This window comes from Bos javanicus, chromosome 5 (genome assembly GCF_032452875.1).
Source record: "Bos javanicus breed banteng chromosome 5, ARS-OSU_banteng_1.0, whole genome shotgun sequence".
Taxonomy (NCBI): Eukaryota; Metazoa; Chordata; class Mammalia; order Artiodactyla; family Bovidae; genus Bos; species Bos javanicus.
In genome coordinates, this window is record NC_083872.1 from 26522530 (window position 1) to 26544947 (window position 22418).

At 55.8% G+C, this 22418-nt stretch overlaps 2 protein-coding genes and 1 long non-coding RNA gene across 5 annotated transcripts; 1 reads left to right on the forward strand and 2 right to left on the reverse strand.

Annotated features, from left to right (window-relative positions):
* Window positions 1–359: 359 nt before the first annotated feature.
* HOXC8 (homeobox C8) lies at window positions 360–4384 on the reverse strand. The gene is made up of 2 exons (XM_061415847.1): window positions 3446–4384; window positions 360–2051 (listed from the first exon to the last, which is right to left on the reverse strand). Exons 1-2 carry the CDS (start codon window positions 3879–3881, stop codon window positions 1759–1761), a joined length of 729 nt encoding a protein of 242 aa, XP_061271831.1. The 5' UTR covers window positions 3882–4384; the 3' UTR covers window positions 360–1758.
* A 5727-nt stretch (window positions 4385–10111) lies between these two features.
* On the reverse strand, window positions 10112–18126 carry HOXC9 (homeobox C9). Of its 3 annotated transcripts, none has more exons than XM_061415846.1 (3): window positions 17561–18126; window positions 12397–12773; window positions 10112–10675 (listed from the first exon to the last, which is right to left on the reverse strand). In XM_061415846.1, exons 1-3 carry the CDS (start codon window positions 17578–17580, stop codon window positions 10431–10433), a joined length of 642 nt encoding a protein of 213 aa, XP_061271830.1. In that variant the 5' UTR covers window positions 17581–18126; the 3' UTR covers window positions 10112–10430. The 3 variants fall into 3 exon arrangements, with proteins under 3 accessions (XP_061271830.1, XP_061271829.1, XP_061271828.1); XM_061415845.1 differs by having other exon boundaries at window positions 12397–12911; XM_061415844.1 differs by lacking the exon at window positions 17561–18126 and having other exon boundaries at window positions 12397–12934.
* Window positions 13331–18205, forward strand: LOC133247280 (uncharacterized). Its single transcript, XR_009736351.1, has 3 exons — window positions 13331–13420; window positions 13847–17292; window positions 18120–18205. It is a non-coding gene; the product is annotated as an uncharacterized LOC133247280 (long non-coding RNA).
* The last annotated feature ends 4213 nt before the right edge of the window (window positions 18206–22418 follow it).

Genomic DNA, 22418 nt, shown 5'->3' on the forward strand with positions numbered 1-22418 from the left:
GATTTTTGATCTGGGCTCAGCCCAGGGCCAGGAGGAAGAAGATGGATGAGTGGAGGAGAAGATGCTTTCTTCCCATTGGGACCCTGGCATCTACCAACCCACTTTGTTTGGAGCCAATGTTCTCCCAAGGGCATTCTGCTCTGCTTCCTCCTCCTCCTGTTCACCTCCCCACTTTCACCTGCCCTCCCAGCCCAGCCAGCCCTCTCAGCTCCTCCACTCCTCTCCATGTGAGTGCTCCCCAACCCCAAGTCAGATCAGTGGAGGAAACCTTTACTAGAATATTGAAAAAGGGTAAGGAGGGGAGGGGTAGAAAATGGGGTACGATGGGGAAAAATCGAGTCAGTCATTACAGCTTCAAATATTTTTTCTCCATTTTTTTATTATGACTCACGTATACAATACAAAGTACTTCGACCAGAAACAGAGCTGCTGCCGGGACACAAAATCTACATTCATAGCTGGACATAAAGACGAATGACCAAAAATTATTATTATAGATATATTTTTAACGTTGTTTTTCTTTCGAGCACATTGCATAAACAGAGGATTCAAGACAGTTAACTATACATTCAGTGCAATTTAGTTCTACTCTACTGGGGTTAGAAGCACAATAAAAGCGCACAGGACCGGCGGGCTAGGCAGTCTCAGTTGTTGGGTTTTTCTTAGTGAAATAAGCAGCAACAAACGACAACAAAACCGCATTACAAATACTCTCAAAGCAGGATTTCTTCCTATAGGTAGTGATAAAATACGTTGGAGGTTTCTTTCTTTTTTTTTATTTTAAATTTTTTCTCTTTTTTTCTCCTGTATTAGGATTTTTTTAATTTCTCTTTTTTATTTTTTCAAGATTATTGCAGGTTCCCTTTAGGTAGTATGTTAAAGATTTACTATGATTATTATCAGTATTATTATTATTTTCATGATTATGGCGATTTCTGAGCGCTTATACCAGTGCAGCTCAGAGGAAGCTGGGCCCAACAACAGGAATTAGACAGCTGAAGGGGAGGAAGGCATGGGCCCGAGTGACCAAGGGATGGCTAGGTAGGATCTGAGCGGCAACTGCAGGCAGGCGCCTTTCTACCCCGTGAAAAGGGAGGAGGGAAGGGGAGACCTCGTCTCCTTCAGGTTTCCATCAGGTTCCTAGAGAAAGTCAAGGGGGTCTAAGTGGGGACTCCCAGGGAGGGAGAGGGGATATTCCTTGCTATCATTTTTAAAATGTCTTTGAATATCTTCCCTTTCTTTTCCTTCCTTCCTTCACTTTTTCTGTCCTTTGGGGAAAAAAGTCAATCTAAGACATTAATCCTAGCATGAAAACAAAGCCACGAGTCTTCTTCCATATTTTGAGGGGGCTCCCCTCTAAAATAAATACCAGAGAAGCAGGGAGGTGGCAGTGTGGCAAGAAGGGGCCGGGAGAAGGGGAAAGGGGGCCAGGTCTCAGACCTTAAAATCCAGGCAAGACTAGGAAGGGTGGGGGTAGGGAGAAGTGTGTGTGTTGGGGCAACGACTGAGACAGAAACTCGGAACTTTTCGCTGTGTCTCAGTATCCCCCCTCCAGCCCCCAAACAAATAAAGGTGGGGGGAAGTCCAAACGTAATAAAACCAGAGCTGCAAGTATCTGACAGGTAGTTAGAGTTGTGAGTGTCATTCTATTCTCTATAAAAGCAAATGACAGTCGTAAACTTCTCAATTTATCTGCTACCATAAAATGAAACTTCAAGGGAGTTGCTAAAGGAGGGGGGGATGTCTCTCTTTTTTTGCTCAGTCCTTGTTTTCTTCCTTTTCCTCCTCTTCTTTCTCCTCTTCCTCGTTTCCTTCTTCCTCCACCTTCTCCTCATCTCGGGCTCCGGGCAGTTTATCCTTGTTGTTCTCCTTTTTCCACTTCATCCTTCGGTTCTGGAACCAGATCTTCACTTGTCTCTCAGTCAGTCCCAGGGCATGAGAGACTTCAATCCGACGCTTTCGTGTCAAATAAGGATTAAAGAGAAACTCCTTTTCTAGTTCCAAGGTCTGATACCGGCTGTAAGTTTGCCTTCCGCTGCGCCGCCCCGGAGCTGGACAGAACAGAAGCCCAGTCTGGTTATGTTTGGGTAGGGGCTTGGCTTTCCCCTGTCACTCTTCCTCCCCTGAAATCCCCCCCTCTGGTTTCCCCAGTTCCCCTCCCTCCTGCATAAAAGGCAGAGCAGGCAAGGGCAGGAAAGTTTGGGGGGTTTGTTTTGGTTTAGCTTCACCTTGGGAGGTAGGGTTGGGGTGGGGGCAGGGACTAGGATCTGTCTGGAAAGCCGGGGCTGGAAGAGGCCAAGGGAGCACTGCAGAGTCCCCCCAGGCCTGCAGTTCCAGGAAACTGGCCCTGCAGCTTTGTTTACAAGTGCAGAGGGGCATTGGGTGAGAAGGGCTGGGGACAGAGTCTCTTTCCAAAAGGAAGGCAAAAGGGCTGGGGGTGAAGAAGTGAGGCTCTGCTCACTGCCCCTCTTCAGATCTCTCTGCCTTATGCCTTGCAAGGAGGAAAAATAATTGATCTCCTGGAATGTATCACTGCTTGGCCTGATTGCTAACTAGAGATCAGCAAATAAATCACGGGCCATCCTTGCTGGAACTTGTCGCTTTCTAGCTTCCCCTTTTACTTCGAAATTGGGCAATGAGGGGCCACCCTTGGAGGGGCTCATGACCTGAGCTGCCCTGAGGGTCTCAGGAAGACCCCACAAGCCTTTGATGGGGGGCAGCTTGGCTTCCCCCAGGGTCTTCTGGACGTCAGAGCCCTCTAACCTACATGGCCTCCCTCCTTTTCAGGACTCTTTTTTTTTTTTTCCCCTTCTCTCTGACTCCCTCTCTTCTCTCCAACTGAGGGAAGTAGAGCAAAGTTGGGGTAGTGGCCCTAAGGCTAGTTCTCTGAGAGGAGGTGGTGGGTACCCCAGAGAGGCAGATCACCTGTCCTTGGGGTCCTGCCACCCCCTGACCCAGCCAGGGGAGGGAAGCAGGGGTCTTCATCCCAAGACAGCCTGGCCACTGTCCTGGACTGGGGCTCTCTGCCTTATGGAGACACTGGCTTGTTCCAAAGGCTGATAACCTCTGGGTCCCCCGCTCCTTCCCAGCCACCTCCCCAACTTTGACTAGAGACGGTGAGAGAAAGAGACAGACAGAGAAAGAGGAGGGGAGAGAGAGAGACAGACTGACTGACAGAGGTGGAGAAAACGTTTTTTTAACCCTTTGCACCCAGATACCACCTTTTCCCCCACTTTTACCCCAATCCCCCAAATCTCCCAGACAAACCCGGTGCCCCACCCCCAGCTGAACCTCCCAACCTCCAGAAACCCACTCAGGCCCGGGGGTGGGGCCCGAGAGAGCCCCAAGCCAGGAGGGAGAGCGAGGGCAGACAAAAAGGAGGCGAGGGAGGGGGGAAGACCCCGGAGCGCGGGAGACTAAGGGGGAAAGAGAAAAGGCTTCTCACCGTGGGGTCTCATCCATGGAAACATGAGGCTGGGAGACGAGTTTTGATTTAAGTGGCCTTGTCCTTCGCTACTGTTAGTGTTGGCGGAGGATTTACAGTCGGGATATTGCACCACGCTCGCCTCTTGCTGAGCCCCATAAAGGGACTGTCTGGGGAGCGCCTCGTAGCCATAGAATTTGGAGGCGTCTCCGTGGCAGCTCAGCGAGCACGGGTTCTGCTGGTAGCCCGAGTTGGAGATGCCCGAGGTGCCGTGGTGGAAGAAGTCTTGGACGTGGTGCGAGGCGTGCTGGAAGCCGGGCGCCGAGCCGCCGGGCCCGTACACCAGCGCATGGCTCCGGCCCACGCTCTGCGGGAAGCGGCAGTCGTAATAGGCCGGCTCCAGGGACTCGCCGCCTTTGTACTTGGAGAACAGGGGGTTGACGAAGTAGGAGCTCATGCTGGGCACATGAAAACCCGCTGCCCCCTCCCCTCTGGCTCCCGACTCCCCCGCCCGGGACCCCCGAAACTGCCCTCCCCCCGGGAGCGATCCCCAGGCCGGCCGGCTCCCCGGGGCGGCGGGCCGGGCTGGGCAGGTGGGGGGCGCCTGGGTGCCGGCGGCCGGCGGGGCGGCGCAGCTCCCGGGCTGGGCGCGGGCGGCGGCGGGCAAGCGGGCGGCGGCGGCGGCGGCGGCTCTCTTCACTGTCGGTAGGTAGAGCTCGCGCTCTCGCACTTAGCTCTTTCCTTTAACAGCCCAGGCGAATTCCTCAGACTCCCGGCGGTGGCGGCGCTTACACGCGATTCGCGTTCATCAATCCACGACATGAAGACAGGCGAGAGGGAGAGAGAGAGAGGGAGAGAGAGAGGGAGAGAGAGAGAGAGAGAAGGAAGGGAGGGATGGCGGGCGGGGGGTAGAGGGGTTCAGGGCTGGGGGGACCTGGAAGAAGGGGAGGGGAGGAAGGGGGAGGGATGGGGGTGTGGTATGTGGGGGGTGGTGGTGAGCCAGTCCCAGCTAATGGCTGGGGCCAGCTTTTCCAAGGTGCGCATTCAGATTTGAAGGTGCCTCTCCTCCCTTCTCTTTTCCTTCCTCTCAGAGAGAGAGGTACCTGAGACAGCAGGTCAACTCAGGTTACCTCAACAGGTATAAGACCCCCGAGGGGGCTGAATGCCAACCAGAGAGAGCGGTCCCCTAACAACCAAAGGTGGGTTCCCCAGGGGGTCCTTAAGTCTGGGGACTTTAGGAGGAAAAGTGCATCTTATCCCCAGACACGTCAGCCATCAGAACCCTCTTGCCCCTATCCAGTTGCCCTGTCCCCCCTAGATTCTTAAGATCCCTTGTCAGCTGGCTGTGGGTAGTGGAGAGGGCCAGAGGCAAGGATACTCCACATACCCAGTCAGGGCTGCACTGCCCCTTCAGACACCAGCTCATGCCTCAGGCAGGAAGCCCGGGCAATGGCCACGAGCTTGCTGGAGGCTCTGAGAGCAAAGCGGCTGGTGGGAACAGAGGGAGAGGGCAGCTGTGGTTCTCTGGCTTCTGGCTGGGCTGATCCAGGAGGTTGCTTCTTAGAAGACCCCCTGTATTTGGGTTGGAGGCCTCTAAAGCAGGCCTCTTACTTGTCCCCACATACCCTAACCCCATAGGAAATGCCAGTTTGGCCTCCTGGCTTCACCGCATCCCCCCTCCCCAACTTCCCCAGGCAGGCTGCCCAGGCCAGGATGTGGATGGGAACTGTCAACAGACACTCTTTAAATATTTACCCACACTTCTCTGGGGGGTTTCCCCCATCCCCAAGACTGGGTAAATTCAAGTTAATGCTAATGGATAAAAGACCCTTATCCCATCAGCACCCTTCTCTGGCCATAAACATGTACAGTTACATGGACTGAACACAGACAGAGAGAAAAGGGAGAAAGAGAGCTGTGGACACGTGTGCTCTGTGCAGGTGAATGAAGAAGAATGATTTTTCTGGTTCTCCCCCTCCACAGTATGTGAGGGCAATGCGGGGCCATGCTCAGGATCCACACATGTTGTATATGCTCTCTTCCACCACGAACAACATCAAATGCACACACAATTATCAGAAAGCACCCCTGACACTTCACAGAGACTGTGCACACTCGTGCACACCCAGACATATGTGAAAATAAGACCTGATAAACACATATGCATCTTTCGCTCTTTGCATCATTTAAAAAAAAAAAAAAAGGCTACCTAATTTCTTTCCACATTCTGGAGTTTCAGGGTTGGATGAGGAAAGAGGCAGTTAGAAAATCAGATCTTTTTCTTCACTATCCATCCGGAGCCCAGCTCTAGGGATGAAGGAAGAAATGAAAGCGCAGGGGAGGACGATGCAGAGAAAATGAGTCTCCCCCTTTTGAATCTAAATAATTGCTGGGGAAATAGTCACTCTCAGCCACATTCCCAAAGGAGAACCACTGGGGCCCCAGCAAGAGATCAGGATACCCTGAATTTGGAAGAATCCACCCCCATCTGAGTGAGGTGGGGACTGCTCCAACTCTGTGACACCACACCAATATCTCTGACCCTGGAGCCACAGGAGGGGAGGTTCAGAGGGCCATGCCAGCGCTGCAGGGTCCAGGGCAGTGGGGGACATGACCAAGATTTCCTCCACTACCAGAGCACGCTGCAGCCTTGGTTCAGCCTCTGCCTTCTCTGAGCCTGCTCTGTGGGTACTAAACTGACAGACTCTGGACTCCCAGCTTCTAGGTCACTGGGGACTGTCATAAATACTTTCCTTTTCCCTCCTGGAAAGCAGAGGCTGGGCAGGCCATATCCGCTTTGGGGCCTGCGCCTTATCTTTTAGGGGGTGGGGGGATATCTCAACATTTTATGGGCCAGCGAAAATCCTGCCATAGAGCTATCCTTCCAGGCCTTTGTGTCTTGGAATGCAACTGTCCAGAGTGTGCTGCATGCATCGCCTGCTTTGAGAGCCCACCAGTCCCCAAAGCCCCGGCTGGACTTGATTTCCCCTTTCAAAGGTCCCTCGCCTTTTCTCTCTTCAGTTCATTTGATTGTTTGTTTTTTTACATATATTTGGTTGATTTCGCTCCTCGAACCTGGAAATAAAGGAACCGCAAGCAGCCATCCTTGCTGGGGCGTCTCCGTCCCTCGCCCCGAGGCCTGCACCGCCCTCCTAGGTATCGTGGATTTATGTTCGTTTGTCCGGGTCATTCTGCCTTTTCGTGTTAATTACGCGCTGCCTGCTTCGTGCTTATCTCCTCCGCAAAGCGATTATTTTCAACGCCCGCCCTTCTGAGCCTCTCGAGTCTGCTGGCAGAGCGAGGGCCCATCTCCGGCCGCCACTCGCGATTTATTTACACCTCGCAGGTGAGAGGATTGATTTGCTCAGAGCCAGAGGGGCCGGGTTGGGCCGGGGCACCCGGCCTTTTAGTTGCTGCTCCTCGGGGCCGGGCCTCAAATGTCAGTGCGGCCAGGCCGGCTGGGGGCACAGCCGCCGCCTCTAACATTGAGCAACAGCGCCACCTCGCGTCCACTTGCTCCAATGCAGTTCGGCCGGGAAAAAGCCAGCAGCTAAGAGCAAGCAGGTCCCCAGGCTTGACCCAAAGATGGGGGGTGGGAGGAAGGAGTTTCCAAATGAATGCGCACGAGAGGGGTCCCCGGAAGGGATTCCCCCCTCCTCAGGAGCGCTGTTCTTTTGTGTTCTAAATCCTCGAAATAAACCTTGTCCAAGGTTTTATACTATTTTCTCTTTTTGTCACCCTCCCTTCCCGCATTGAGACACTGTGCAAAAGGAACTGCCGCGATTTTCCCCGCAACCAGGCGCATTTCTGGCCTCGCAACACCGCGCACGCAGACACACGCACCGAAGCTCCCGCGACCGCCTTCCCGTGGCGCGCACTCTAAACTCCTCGCTCCTCTTACCCTGCCGCCTGCTCCGTACCGCCTATTCCGCCGCCGCCTTCAGGACTTTGGGGTGGGACTCTGACTTCTCCCTGCTCTTTGCCCCCTGGTTTGTGGCCCAGCCCTCTCTCACGCGCGCTCTCTCCACCTCTCCCTCCCATCCAGTGAGGTCCTGTTCTCCGTGGGCCATAGACAAAACATTCCTATAATCCGATTTCAAAGGAAAGAGTGTCCACCTTATTTAAACCATAAAACAATTAAGCCCAGACGTCTAGCCAGCTCCGCGCTGCTGTTTTGTTCGGCCCCATTCAGAATCCAGCGCAGGGAGACAAACAGCGCCATAAAAGTGGCATTTCGGGGCCTCGGAAATGTACCTACCCTCTGCCTTCCCAAGTGGAACAACCTTTAGGGTTTTGTGATTCTGACAAAGGAGCAGAGGAGAGGTGGGAGGGGAGGATTAGGGCAGGGGGGCGTTTGCAAGCCCCTCTTTCGTCCCCAGCTTTCGTTTCTTTCCCCAGATGTGTGTCGTGTTGTTGTGGTTTGAGTTCACAAATGACAATAAATAAAAATCGAATCCAATCCTGACCTGCAGGCTGGAGGCTGAGCTGGTACTGAACCGCGGGCTGGACCGCGTGGGCCTGCTCTGGATCCCACGCTCTGGTCAGGGCCCTCCTTCCTGCCGGGAGCCAGACCGGCTCGGGCGGGCCGCAGGAAGCAGGCCGCGCTGACGGACGGACGAGGGGAGGCGACAGGGCCTTGGAGCAGGGGCGGGGTGGAGGCCCGGAAACACCGCCGAGCTCGGGCCGGGAGAGAAGCTTGAGTCCCCGCGGTCAGGACCGAGGGAGATGGGTGGGTGCCTTGTCCTCCGCGCGGGGCGCAACTGAGGCCAGGGTCCCAGAGGAGGAGCAAGGTAGCCAGAAAAATACAGGCAAAGCACCTTTCAAAAGGACCAAGAAAACAATCGCTTCTGGAATTGGGAGGTCTCTTCTTAAGAGGGAAAGAGGAGGGGTGCTTCAGCGACTGGGGAAACCAAACCGCGACTTTAGATTGTCTCCCTCAAAATATTATCAAAAACAAAACGTTCACCTCTTCCCACCTTCCTCCAGCCCCTGAAACTGGACTATTTAATAGGAGGAGCGGGTAGGAGATTCAAATGATGGGAAGGGGCTGGTCCCTACAAGTGCCTCACCAATCCTGTAAGGTGATGGCCATAGGGGGAGCTGCTTAGGAATCGGGGTCCCCAATTATTTTCTTTTACGGTGGTATTCCCCAAGTATTCAGAGCAACACCCTGCACTCTCGCCAAAATGGGCAGCCTGAGATATTAAAGGGCTATATTTCAAGCAGTCTGAGTTTAATAGTTTCCAGATTGGGGGATTTCCGAGAAAGGGGGCGCTGGGCTGAAGCATACCCAGCAGCTTGAGTCTGCTTCTGATTAACAGATGAAAACTGCTGGTTCTGGGGAAGGCTCTCGGGGTGCTAGGCAGTCAACCATCCCCACTGGGCTGTTGTTACACACACATATCCCCAAATCTTCGCCCCTGGGGTCCCACAGCCACCAGAGAACACCCCACTTCTGGCTAATCCCTGCCCAGCTTCCTTTGGTCCTAGCCTAGGGATCTCTTGAAATGCTGCGGTTGCTCAGCATAACCACTGTCACCCCCAGATCAACATTCAAACTTCACCCCCAGATCAACATTCAAATTAAGCACCAGAGAGATAGGTTGAATAGAAAAGAGAGAACTAGGAGATGGAGAGAGAAACTGAGAATACACTGAGAAATAGAAACTAAATCTAATCTTGATTGCATTGGTTTTGCCATCTTTCTTCTCTCTCCCTTCTTTCCTCCCTTTTCTTTCTTCCCTCTCTACTCTCTCTCCCTGCTCTCTCTCTGCATCTTCTTTCACTCTCAATGTCCAGTGCCTGTCCAGTTCCCTGAGGCCTGCAGGGCCTTCCTCTTCACCCTCCACCGCACACACTCCTTAGCAGCCTGCCCCTCCACCGACACCCCTCAAAGCACCGATGCAGCCAGGCAAGAATCCAGCCCCGGCCTGCACCCAGCACGCAACCTTCATCTTTACCTATCTCTTCCCTCCGATCTCATGTACTCATAAATTATTACAATTAATTACAGCCAAGGAAAACCATTCATGCCATACCCCCACCCCCAGGGACTCCATCGAGCTACCAGGAGACTCACAGGCAGCCAGCCAGGGAAGGCACAGGCGGCACCCGGGCCTCAGCAGCCTCCACACACCCCGGGAGCCTCTTAGCCCCATCACACTCTGCCTGGGGAGGAGTGGCGGGCACTTGCCCTTCCGAAGTAGGGGGAGACCCTTGCCTGGCTCCCACCTCCCCTAAAGGATCTAAGCACTTGCCTCCTCCACGTCAGAAGCCTGGGAGCGACAAGGAGGAGAAATAATGAGAACTGGATGCAGTTGGGTTTCTGGTTTTTTAAGTGACTTCGATATATTAACACAGAGCTGTTCTACCATAACAAACAGAAGCACGTTACAGGACCGACTCTGAGGATGAGAGGAGACACTGCTATGTACACGCCAGAGGCGCCGGCCTGCGCCGCTGGACCCAGCCTGCGGCATGGTCCCTGGCCCTCGCCTTTTCGCTCCTGGGCTGGGAAGCATACTTGTGTATGTTGTATGTGTGCGCGTGTGTGTGTTTGTACAAAATCTGCACACAGAGCACCCCAGGCCTGGGGAGTGATGGCTCGGACCAAATACAATACATGAAAAAAAATAGAAATATAGCGATTCAAGTACTGGCTTCTCTGAAGAAAGGAGAAAAAAAAAATCACATTTGTGTGTGTCATTTATTTCAGTTGCGCTGGGAGAAGAGAACGCGGTTTCTCTCCCCGCCTCCTCCTCCTCCTCGCTGGGTAGAACTAACTCTAAAACACCAATTTCTCAACACTGAACCCTCCCAAATTGCAAGAGTTTTCCTTTTCCCCTTCCCTTTTTTTTTTCCTTTATAAGCCGATTGGCTTTTCTCTATCTTGCTCTTTCCTTTTTTCTTTCAGTGCTGTCTCCCGCCTGGGCTGGGGTATTTTGTGGGTTTTTTGTTTTGTTTTGTTTTTCCCTTGGCTGTGCGAGGCAGCAGGCTGGGGCAGGGTTTAGGATTGCTCCTTGTCGGTTTTCTCTTTATTCATCTTTTTCATCTTCATCCTCCGATTCTGAAACCAGATTTTGACCTGCCGCTCGGTGAGGTTGAGAACCCGGGCCACCTCGTACCGACGGTCCCTGGTTAAATACATATTGAAGAGAAACTCCTTCTCCAGTTCCAGCGTCTGGTACTTGGTGTACGGGCAGCGCTTCTTCCTCGTGGAACGGGCGTGAATCCAGTTGGCCACGGGGTTGCCTGGAGGGCCAAACACAGGCAGGGGTCAGTGGAGCCCCTTTCCAGCCCAGGACCCCTGCCACCCCATCCTCAGGCTCAGCCAGGCTCCCCAAACCCAATAATTGAACCTGAATTTGGACACATTTTGCTTTAGGAATTCCACCCCCCTTACTGCTTTTGCGGTCTCCCCCCTCCCTATCTTTCCCCTCCTCAGTTTCCAGCACCTAAAACTATAGGAAATCGAAGCTATCAAAGCCTCTACAGTCTGGTCCTCCTCAGCTTCAAGAGTAGTAACTCGAGAATATCCTCATAAAAAGTCCAAATTCCCAACCGTTTCATAGGCCCATAAACGCTTCTCTCTCTTGTTTTTTATTTTTATAGCGAGGTCTCTCTCCTCCCCACTTCCCTCCTCCTCTGCCCCCTCCCATCCTCCCAGCCCACGACCAAGTCCTGAAATTTCAGCAGTTCTATTTCCTGACCCTGAGAGTCCCCAAGCCCCTCATTACCCTCTCCAGCGCCCCATCTCCGCTCTCGGAATTCAACCCTGCTGAGGCGAATTCTCAGGGTGATGCTGGGATGGGAAAAGCCTTTCTCCTCTCCCCAGGGAACTGCTGGCCTTGGGGACAGGCCCCCCTATATCTTAGCTTCCCTCTTTGGCTTCCAGTGCCCCCTCCTCCTGCCAGCCCCAGGACAGGCTCTGCAGGAGCCAAGCCTCCAATTTCAGGTTTATGGGAGTAGCTGAGGGCAAGGAGGGAAGCCTTCAGAGGGGTATAATTAGGCCCTGGCCCCTGATGGGGCTGCAGGAAAGGATTTCCTGCAGCCCCCTCCTGGGTCTCCCCCAGACATTTCCTCACACCCAGGGGCTGCACCCCCTCCTCCTGCTGTTTCCCCTTCTATCCTCTTTCTGGCCCTGCAGCTCTCACCTGTCCCCCCTCCCCCCCCCAAAAAAAACCTACCCTTGCCTTTCTCTGCAATACTCAGAAGGCTCCCCTTTCCCTGATTGGAGTGTGTGTGTGTGTGTGTCTGTGTGTGTGTGTGCAATTCTCTAATCTGGGGAGATGCTTCTCCCCACTCCTTATCCCTGACCCCCATTCCCACCCCTCTCTCCTGCAGAGCCTCAGAAGAGGGCTCTCAAGTTTAAGGAAACTGGGACCCCTCTTCTCTCCCTCAACTCTGGAAGTCCTGATCCCTCCAAGTTCCCAGGCTGAGAAAGCCCTCAGACCTCTCATCCAGGGTTCCTGGGGGAGAAGCCCATGGACCTTCTGTTTTATGAATCTCTAGTGGGGTGAGGACCCCCACACTGCCTGGGAGGTAGGGGTGGCTTTTCTCCTTGGGGTTATTTCCTCTCTATCCCCAGTGTCCTCCTCATCTCTCCCCCATCTCATCCCAAACCATAAAATGAACCTCGCCCCCATCCTATCCCCTGGCCCTGTCTGCATTTCTCCGAAAGCAGTGACTGAGCCAAAAAGCCTGGGCTGGGGGTGTGGGGGCGGGGGTCTCATCAAAGCCAGCTCCTGGGAGAGGAGCCCCCCTCAGCCTTCTCCCAACCTGGCTCCCTGGGCCCCCTTCTCAGACCTTCCTGCCCCTGAAAGCTCCCCAAGGTAATTCGCTTTTATTGAGTCCTCGCCCTCACCCCTCTCCCGCGCTCCCTGCGCCGCTCCGAGGGGCTGTAATCCGCTCCCCCCGCCTGGCCTCCCCTCCCCTCCCGCGCGGGTTGTAAAGGAAAATTGCTCCCAACTTACTGGGGTCCAGGTCGGCCTTCTCCTCTTTGTGCTTGCTGCCGGCGAGGGCGTCAGCCTCGGGCGAGGGCAGGGTCTGCGGGGCGCGGTCGCGCAGCTCCCCGGGCGAGCCGTACATGTAGTCCGGGTAGCTGCGGCCGTCGCCCGGGCCGCAGTCGGCGCGGCGCCCGGGGTAGGCGTCCGGCTTGAGGGCGTAGTGACGGCCCCCGGCCGGGAAGCTGGGGAAGGAGACGGCGCCGGACAGCGGCTCGAGCCAAGTCCGCATGTAGCGCGTGTCGGCGCCGAGGTGGGGCTGGGGGCCGTACGGGTGGTAGACCACGGACGACTGCGAGGGCACGGGCGCCCACGACGTGCTGAACACTGCCGGCTTGGGCGCGAAGCTACAGGACGGAAAATCGCTACAGTCCGGCACCAAACCGCTGGGTCTGGCGGCGGCGGGGTGAGCCCCTGTGGCCGGAAACCTGGACGCTAGGAGGTCTTCATTGTCGTGAGAGATGAGCGAGTCCACGTAATAGTTACTGATGGGCCCCGTCGCCGACATCGTAACAGGGTTTTACATACATAAGATTATTGTATGAACTGTATATGTACTTTTTATCTGCTCACAGAACAATCAAGGCAGGTAATTATTTTTCCAGCCTTTTCCCCGCAGCTCATTGGCTCCCCGGCCCCCACGTGATCGTATTTACCCAAAAATACGGCGCGGATCAATGCGCAGGGGCTTTTTTCCCTGGCTTTTTTTTTTTTTTTCCCTTCTCCCACCCCCTTCTCTCTGCTGATCCCCGCGACCTGCGTTTTCCTGGGGGTCCGCAACTCTGGACCCAAGGACCCGCCGCCCCCTAAGGACAACTCGCATCTCAGCACAGAAGCCCCTGCCCGTGTCCACCCATAAGCAGATGGCCTCCGCCCCCACCCCCGGGAGGATTTCTTAATGGGGTGCCAATGCCAGTCCCCGAAGCCAGGGTTCCCGGACCCTCGGGGCTGAGCTGGGCGCTGGAGCCTCGCAGGGGCAGAGAGGCCGGCCGAGGTAGGTGGAGGAACTATTTCTTGACGTAATCCGTCTCTGTCGGTCCCGACGCTCCCGCAGTCTCTGCGCGAGCCGAGATCAGCGATTGTCAGTTCGGAACGTGGCTTTTAAAAATGCGTTTTTAAATAGTGTGTATGTATGTATTTCTTTCTGGAGCAGCAGCAGCGAGGGAGGGAGAGTGGGAGGGGACTGGGGAAGCTGGGGTGGAGGGAGGGAAGGAGGGAAAGGGGAGCGTCCTTCTGCCACTGGCCAACTCAGCCCCCCAAATCTGGGGCAGGGGAAGCTTGGGGAAGGTGGCCCAAGGCTGGGAGGGGTAGGACCTCGGGACCTTGTACACCTCTGTCACCAGAAGTCCTCTCTTTGCTTTGGCACAGATATGCAAACGTCTTTAAATTTATTGTCTGTATCTTTATCTTTCTTTGCCAGCCTGAAGAAGTGGAGGAGAGATCTACACAACTTCAGTGGGGTGTCCCCATCCCGTCTTCCTGTTCGCCCTCTTTTGCCCTCAACTCCATCTCTGAGACATCCTACCCTCCCCCCAAAAAAGAAGTCACTACCGGGGCTCTGTCTACAGAGAGCCAGGGTGAGAGCGGGCAAGGCGAGAGAGCGACCTCGGTCGTGGGCAAGTAGCTTGTTTTTACGTCCTTCAATAAAATTTTTATGAGGATCATTTGATTGTTCATAAATGTGTCTTTCATTAAATAAAATTGTAGGCTGTTTTTGGAACGAAAAAAAGCTATGAAGGAATGGGAGAAAGCAATTTCTTTGGAGTCAGACACAGGAATTCTGGAGGGGGCAGTGTGATGGCAGGGAAGATCACACAACTTGGATTCCAACCCCCTCAGTAAGTTGGTTGTTACCCTCCTCTTTGAATTTGGGGTTCATTCATTGCCCAGCCCTCTGCTTTTCATCAGACTGTCCCATGGTGGTTTAGCAAAGGTGGGCAAAGGCAAGCAGGAAATTCTCAGTGTGGGTGCAAGAGAGGGGCAGGGAAGTTGGTGGGGGTGGGGGAGAAGAGCAGGTGATATCCCCAGAGACACAGGCATTCTAGTCAGGGCAGAGTGAATTTGAAGGAGGGGTGCAATTTCAGGGTCAGCAGGGAATAGTCCAGTTTGCGCCAAGGGAAACAGGCAGGAGCTGAGGCTAAGACACAGGCTCTGAGGCAGCAGGGAAGGACAAGGTTTCTCAGACTGGAGATGCCTGCTCTTCTTTCCCATTCCTGTCCTCAGGAGGGGACCAAACACCAGGGGTGGGGGGGGGGGGCGGAGGCTGCTTTTTTCCTGCATCTCTGTCAACCTGTCTCCTCTAAGGAGGAGAAGGGCTAGAGAGAGGTGTTCCAGAGACTAGTGTGTGTGTTTGGGAGAAGGGGGGTGAGGAAAGTTGAGGGGGAAGGGTCTGTCTGCAGCCCGCAGCACTGACCCCAGCCTGCCAGGCCCCCACCCCAGTCCCTGCTCCTCCCCTTCTCGGGTTCTCTCCTTTTCGATCTAGCGGGGCTGGGATTTCGACGCATGGGGGGGACGTGAGAAGTACCCGGCTGGGGAGAGGCAACCCGGGGCCTCAGCCTCTTCACCCTCAGCTCTGATTATCTTCTCCTCACCGCCCCTCGCCCCCCGACTGGACTGGTTTTGGAAAAGTCAAATTACAGCAAGAAACAGAATATCTCTTTGGCCTTGATGGAGCTGGGTTAGCTGTCAATCAAAAATTCTCCCTCACTAGTTCAAGGAAAAGACTGCAGGTTACAGTCCCCCTGCCTAGGCTTCCTCCAAATCCCCAGCGCCATCTGCACCTCCCCCCCAGCCCTGGCGGCGGGGAACCCTGCCTGGTTCTTGGGTGGCTGCTGGCAATGCTGAGCAGAGCCGCGGAGCGTTCAGAGGGCCCGGGGCCAGACTGTGACCAAGAGGACATCAGGGGACAGAGCCTGAGAGAGACTGAGCCCGAGACAGCCTGAGACAGCAAGACTGAAGCACGGCGCCAGGTCCCCAGAGAGAAAGGGAGGAAGGAAGGAGGGAAAGAAAGAAGAAAACGGGTTAGAATAAAAGAAAGAGGGAAGAAAGACAGAAAAGAGGGGAGGCAGGATGAAAGAGAGGGAAGAGCAAGGAAAGGAAGGCATGCAGAGAGAGTCGGAGGAAGGGCGGCGACAGGCAGGCAGGACGGGGCAGGGCGCGGGCTGACCGAGCAGCCGTGGCATTGTGCAACCCGCTGGCTGGCCGGGCCTTTGCCGCGGGACTGGCTCTGGGCGCGGCGGCCACTTCTGTCCGGACACAAAGGAGGAAGAGGCCTCCTCTCCTGCCCCTCCCGGGCGACCTGCTGGGGTGGGGACACCAGGCCTCCAGGATATAGAACCCTATCTCGGCCCACGCAGCTACCCAGGCAGCTGGGAGCTGAGCCACGCTCTCAATCAAGGAGCAAAGAAGACAGGATGAAGGAGAAGGTTTCAAGCCTGCCGGCTTCTCCTTTTCGTCTTCGCCAGGGGACAGGGCCCATCTACCCCTACCTCAGTCTTCCTAGAAGGAAGCTGCCCCCCAAAGCCCCTCTCCTATGGCCTTCGACTATTTGGGAAAGCCCCCCAGACACAGTGGCTATAAACAGATGCCCCTTTCTCTCCTACCCAGCTTGGCCATCACCTTCTTTTCAACTCTTGAGCAGCCTGCCCACCCAGCAGAGGCAGCAGCAGTGGGGCAACCAAGATCACCAGGCCCACGCTCTCTGCTGCCATCAAATTCCCTGTGAAACTGAGGGGAGATTGTTGCCTTCCTTTCAGAGCATGAATTCAGACCCTCCCCACTCAGGCACAGACACAGCTGTGGATCTGGAAGCAGGCCTCACCCACAGCCCCCTCCCCACCAACACCCCATTTTGCCTGGGCCTTGCTAAGAGAGGCAGCCTGGGGGAGGGGGGCTGGAAGAGGCTGAGAATCCCTGAGTTCATCAGGCCACCAGGCCGTCCCTTGGGTTCCAACTACATGTGGACGGTACCCCCATCCTCTGCATTTGGAGGTGGGGTGGCAGGTCAGAGCTCTGAAGCAGACCCTAGGGCTCTCCCCAAATCCAGACCTGGAGGGCACCAAGGATGTGGGAGCACCAAGAAGGAGGGGTTTGTTTTCCCAGGTTCAGTTACGCCTGCCAGGTTCCCAGACTCCCTCTCACCCCCACCAGTCCCCTCAATTTTCCTTATCACCGATGGGGAGCCCAAGGGACTGGAGGCCACTGGGAGTCCCTGTTGGGAGATGGGAGGACTCCAGCTTTAGCTAGCAGCTGTGCATTCACTGTGGTTCTTAGAGCTCTCTTCTGACCCCAAAAGACGGCACTGGGCAGAGGAGAGCCCCCTCAGGGGGAGGAGCACCCTGACTACATCACCTCAGACCTGGACAGCTGGGATCACAATCAAGCTAGCACCACCGTGGGCAGGACAGACAGACAGAAAGACAGGTTAGACTGATCCCCTCCCCTGGCCCTGCACCTCCCTTTTAGTGATTTAAATTCCCTCCGGTTCAATCTACACCGTCAAGTTCGGATTATATTTAAAACAGGCTTTCTCCCGGTCCCCCAGCGGGTCATTCCCGCAGCCGCAGGCAGGGCGCCCGCTCCCGGCTCGTCAGCACCCGCCTGCGCGGAGGAGGCCCTGCGTGCTCCATTTGCTTTCGTTTTCCTTCTCCCCCTGAAATGGGCTCAGTTCACCTCTCCGCTGCCCTCTCCTCCTCCCCGCCCCTCCTCGGTTCCCCACTCCTTTCCCCCCTTTTCTCTCCTGATCCCTCTTTGTTGGGAAAAACACACCCACACACACAACTCCTCCTAGCTCAGGCCTGCGCTGGAAGCAGAAACTGAATTCTCCTGGCCCGCCGCGAGGAGACCAGCGTCTTGCCCCCACCCCAGGTGGGTATCCGGGATCCTTACACACCAGGAGTCCAGCCGCTAAGCCCAGCAGGAGTGAAACCCCCAGGGCCTGTGAACGTGGCCCTCTCAACGCCACGGCCTGCATTCCCTCCGGCCCCCTGCACTGCGCCCCGCAGCAAACGGGGCTATTTCCGCTCCCCCAACCCGATCTGGTTTCCCAGCCTGGGGAGTGGCTGGAGGGGGAGCGGCCCCAGAGCTAGGGGTGCTCTCCGCCCGGAGCCCCCGGTGGTCCTGGGCGCCTGGTTACCTGATCTTTGTGTGATGCATGTGTCGCAAGGAAATTTGCAGTGACTTTGGATCCCAGACTGAGGAAGCGGAGGTGGCGAAAGGAGAGACAATACGGGTCCGAAGTACAATTAAGGAGCCAGAGCCGCTAGTCTCTTCCCCCGCCCTCCCTGCCAGACTAGGAGCTGTCTGGCCTCAAACCTCAGGGCAACCCGCGAACCTGGAGCCGGAAACTCAGCCCATGGCGGAGGGAACCAGAGGTTCTGGCGTCCAAAAAGCAGGAGGAAAGCGCCCTCCAACTTGGGGGCCCAGCCACCAGCCCCACTGAGTCGCCGAGAATCCAATGAATGAAAGTGCACATTCCGACGAATTTTTCCCGATTTTTTTCAGCCTTTGGCTGGACAGACTAGGGTTTAGGACGTCTCAGACGGACAGACATACAGACAGGCAAACCGCATCTCAGGAGGCAGACAGACTCACAACATGAGTGTGAGTCTGAAATCAAATACAGGTTCAACATTCCCCAGGCCTCTCTGCCAGGCCGGGCGGGCGCCGATCTCCCTACCTTCTCTCCCCTCCAGGGCGTCCGGCAGAGACCCGGAAGACTCGGTCCCTCTGGCTTGGTCCAATCCCGCCTCGGGAAGCGCCTTCGTTACCTGCTCCTCGGCTCCCCACGGCCACAGATGCAGGGCAGCCGCCTCCGCCGGGGGAGGGAAGCCCCGGCCACCGCAGCCGCCGCTGCCCGCCCTCCTTCCCTCCCTCCCTCTTCCTCGCCCTCCCTCCCTCTCTCCCTCCCTCGCGCGCCGCCGCTCGCGGGGCCCTCCCGCGGGCAACCTGTTCTGGACCAAATCCAGGTATCTCCGAAAGAGACAAAAAAGAAAGGACCTCTGATGTAGAAAAGAAAGAAAGACCCTGAACTGCATTTATTTTTCACGCTCTGACCATTGGTCGGCCTCAGTTCAGGCGTCCTGGGCCCGGCCCTGCGGCTGCAGAGGTGTGCTGGCCTGCTGCCTCGCCCACGCCGGCCGCCGCACCCCGCGCGCTGCGCGCTCCACACTCTGGGCCGCCGCCCCCCGGCAGCCCAAACACCAAGCAGACCTCAAGGTCCTTCCTACAGACTCAACATCCGGTTGCCCGCCTTGCCGCTGGCCTCTCCGCCTGGGAGCCCGCTCCGCTCCATCTGCGGCCAAAGTCCTCACACAATCCACCTTGTCCGTGTTCTCGGGGCCCGGCCCGGACACCCTTCCGAGCCAAGGCGCCCGCTGACCACCCTCGGGCCGCGGCCCTGCCCGGGGCTGCACACCTCCTCCCCTGCACGGGACGCACACAAAGCCCAGTGTCCCGACGCCCCCACCCGCGGCCCCCTCTCCCCAGTCCCGCTGCCCTTCACCTGTTCTCAAGAAGGGCCGCATCTCCGAGCCAGCCGAGGCAGGGCGGTGGGCCGGGCTGTAGGGTGCCCGGGAGCCGAGGTCCCAGGAAGGCCACAGATGATCCGCCGCCTAAGCCGGAGACCCCTGCAGCCGGCGAGAGATCTCAGAGACCAAGGCTCTCCTTGGCGAGCTCTTGCCTCTTCCTCCTTCTCCCGCAAGTCTTAAACACTTACACGCCGAGAGTTCAGCTCTATAAATCCTGCTCCTCTTTCCCATATCATAATTAAAAAAAACCAGTAGGGGAGGTTTTAACTTTTATTGCGATTTCTGGAGTTGGGCTGCAGAGCATATATTAAGTTTACGCTTATGCGCTCTCGGCGGGGAGGGTCCTTTAAGAAATAAAAATCCATCTTAATATCCACAGACGAGAGAGATAATTTTTTCCCTCCTCTTCACGCTGTTTCTTTTGAAGACTCCCCTCCAGCGAAGCGAATAAATAATCACCATCGCCTTAGCCATGATCCACGGCCCCAGGGCCCCGCGGTGGACACTGGCCACCAGACTGGCCCTCACCTTGGCCCTGTGGGAATGCACCCCTCTCCCCAGGATACTGGGGGGGGGACACTCAGACCCATGGCTCTGTGGCCACCCCCCTATAAGCCCACCAGCTCTGAAATGGAAATTGGGGCTGAGAGACCCAAAGCGCAGAAGTCGTTCATTGGTAAATTTCGGCCCATCAGGGACACTGTCTCAAAGCCAGGCACTCCTGAGCACCCCGCCCCTGCCTGGGATTCCCTTCACTCCAGCTGGCCCCCGGCTTCTGACAGCCTGAAAACTCAGAGACTGCCAAGGGCTCCCAAACCGGGGAAGCCCTTGTCTGCCTCTCACCAGCTGGCCTTCCTCTCTGAAAACTTCCCCATTTCTCTGGGAGCCATAGGGCGATTTGAGCACTTCCTTCCAAGGGAAGAGATTTTTTTTTCCCTTACAAAGGGCTGGGGGACAGAGAGAAAGACAGACTGACAATTTCAGCTGGGGAGAACGGAGGCTCTATTACTATTCTCTCCTCTAATCTCCATGGGATCTCTTTGTATAAGAGAGAGAGAAAAATACATGAGTATGCACAAAAATATATACAGGGGATCTGGGAGAGCCTGGAGGAGGCAGAGATATAGAAACAGAGACCCACATGCATGCAAGGTTCAATATATCCCCCAGCAGACAACTGCGTGAATAAACTTCATGGATATACTGTGTTACAGGGACATGACTTTGTTTCCCTGTCTGAAAGTTTCTTATGTTTTAATAATCATAATAATTCCAAAGTAAGAGAACCAAGAACCTGTCCTTTGCCTTTTGACTTTCTCTTTCCCAATCTGAGAGCAGGGGTGTACCTCTCCATTTTCAGTGACCCTCCCCATTTTTCTCTGCAGGCAGAGAAACCTGTTCGGAGAGCCCTCTCTCTAGCAACCAGGACCAGAACTGAGGAACCAGAGGGGGCAAGGAGGGGAAGAAGCTTTGCAAAGTTGCACATTGCTCAGATGCCCCTTTACTCCAGGTCCTCCCCTCCTCCCCCTGGCATCAGCCAACAACCTCTCCAACAATATGATAATGCTGGGCGCTGGCAGCCTCCGGTTCACCCAGACCTTTCCACACAGTGCAAAGACAAGCAGCTGCCTGACAGGCACAGACACAACAGACCAAGGCCTACGGGCAACAAACAGCTAGAGAGACCAGAGCCAGATTCTTGCCCTGATGTTTCCCAGTAGGGTGTGTGTGGGGGGTTTCTACTTGGACTTGATGACTTTCTTCTAGCCTACTAACACCCTAAATATGCCCTTCTCCTGGGGATGGGGCTATACAAGAGGAAGAGGAGGTGGCTGAGCTGACGCTCAGAGTTCCCCAGCTCCTGGGACCCCCCACGCACCCCACTTTTCTAAGAAGCTCCAGCCCCAGTTGACTGGAGGCAGATTCCCGCCCCCCACCCCGGGGGTGGCAAGTGGGAAAAACTAACCCTTCAAAGACTCCTTTCTATTTCTGTGGTCTTCTCTCTTCTAATCATCCTGCCCCACCCTGCTACCCAGCTGAGCTGGCCCGCCAGGCCACCTCTTACTCAAATTCCTGAATTTCCTTGGAATTGGTTAGACCTCCTTTGTCTGTCTCCATCAGCTGGGCCCAGGAAACAATAGCTGCAGGAAAAACTCCTCTCCCTCAAGCACGGGGATTGGGACAGGCTGAGTGGACGGATAAACTGGGGTTCTCCAGATTTGTCGTGTGGCCCCACTCACAGCTTGCCCTCCTCAGTCTGTACCCATTTTGCCCTGTCTAAGAGGGGGCCTGGGGAGCAGTCCCACTGGGGAGGGTAGGAGCGGGATAGGTGGGTTGGGGCCCTCGACGATAACCGACTGATGTAACTCAGGCAGTTTCTTGTTGCCGAGTTCAAAACTCAATCCCAACAACATGAAACTACCTAAGCCACAGATCAGCTGAGCGAGCAGGGCGGGAGATTCAGCTTTGCATTTATCGGGAGGAGAAGGGAAGGGGGTTGGGGAAGGAAGAAATTCAGCCCCGTCCCCTTTTCCGCCCCCACAACCTCCCTAAGGACTAGAGGGTAGACTTTGGGTGGCTGGGTGGGCAGGGGGTCTGACTGCCTCATCAGCTTCTGGTCTAAGCAATCGCTCAGGGAGACTCTGGTGAAATGGGACCTCAAGCCGCCAAACCCCCGCCCCGCCCCCAGCACCGCAGTGGGGCTATCCCCCTGCCTCTGGCCCTGAGGGAAGCTGGAGTGTCCTTCCACTCTCGGGCTGGGTCCCCTGTCTTGCCCTTCTGGCTCTCCTGTGCTCTCCTCCTAGCTTTCCTCTGATCCCCTCTGTCTCTCAGCTGAACTCTGGCTTCCCTTCATCCGTGTGTGACCGAACCACTCCAAAGCCTCTTCCAATCAGGCCACTTGCCTGGCAAAGCCCCACAGCCAGAGCGAGTGGGGACCGAGAGCCTGGCTAAGGCTCACATCTAAACCAGCAGAAAGCAGGAAAACCTAAGCTTCAAGCTCCAGCCCTCACCAGCCCATCCTCCTTCTGCCTCCCCTCAGCAGACGACCAGACTGAGCTACATCAAGACCCATGTGTCGAGCTCCAGGCGACCATGAGTGACCGAGTAAAGAAAGAAGCCAAAAACCACCAATTTAGCCCTTTCACTGCCGAACCCCAAGGCAATGGGTCAGGGAGGGGGAGCTTGTGGCCACTGCCCTCCGCTTCGAGCCGCCACAGGGCAAGCCTGGGCTCCCAGCAAGCAAAGATGCCCAGAACACCTTCCACCCTGCTCTGCCCAATGCCTGCTGGGCACCTGGGGACGCCGCTAGTCCCCACTCCGCCGCTAAGAGAAGAACAAGAAACCGCTTCTCTTACCTTGTCGCTGCCTCCTCCTCCTGCCACTGCCCGCGCTTCTGCTGCTGCTGTCGAGAAGAGGGGGGGGGTGCTCAGCTCCTCATCCCCCTCCGGTGGTTAAGTTTATTCC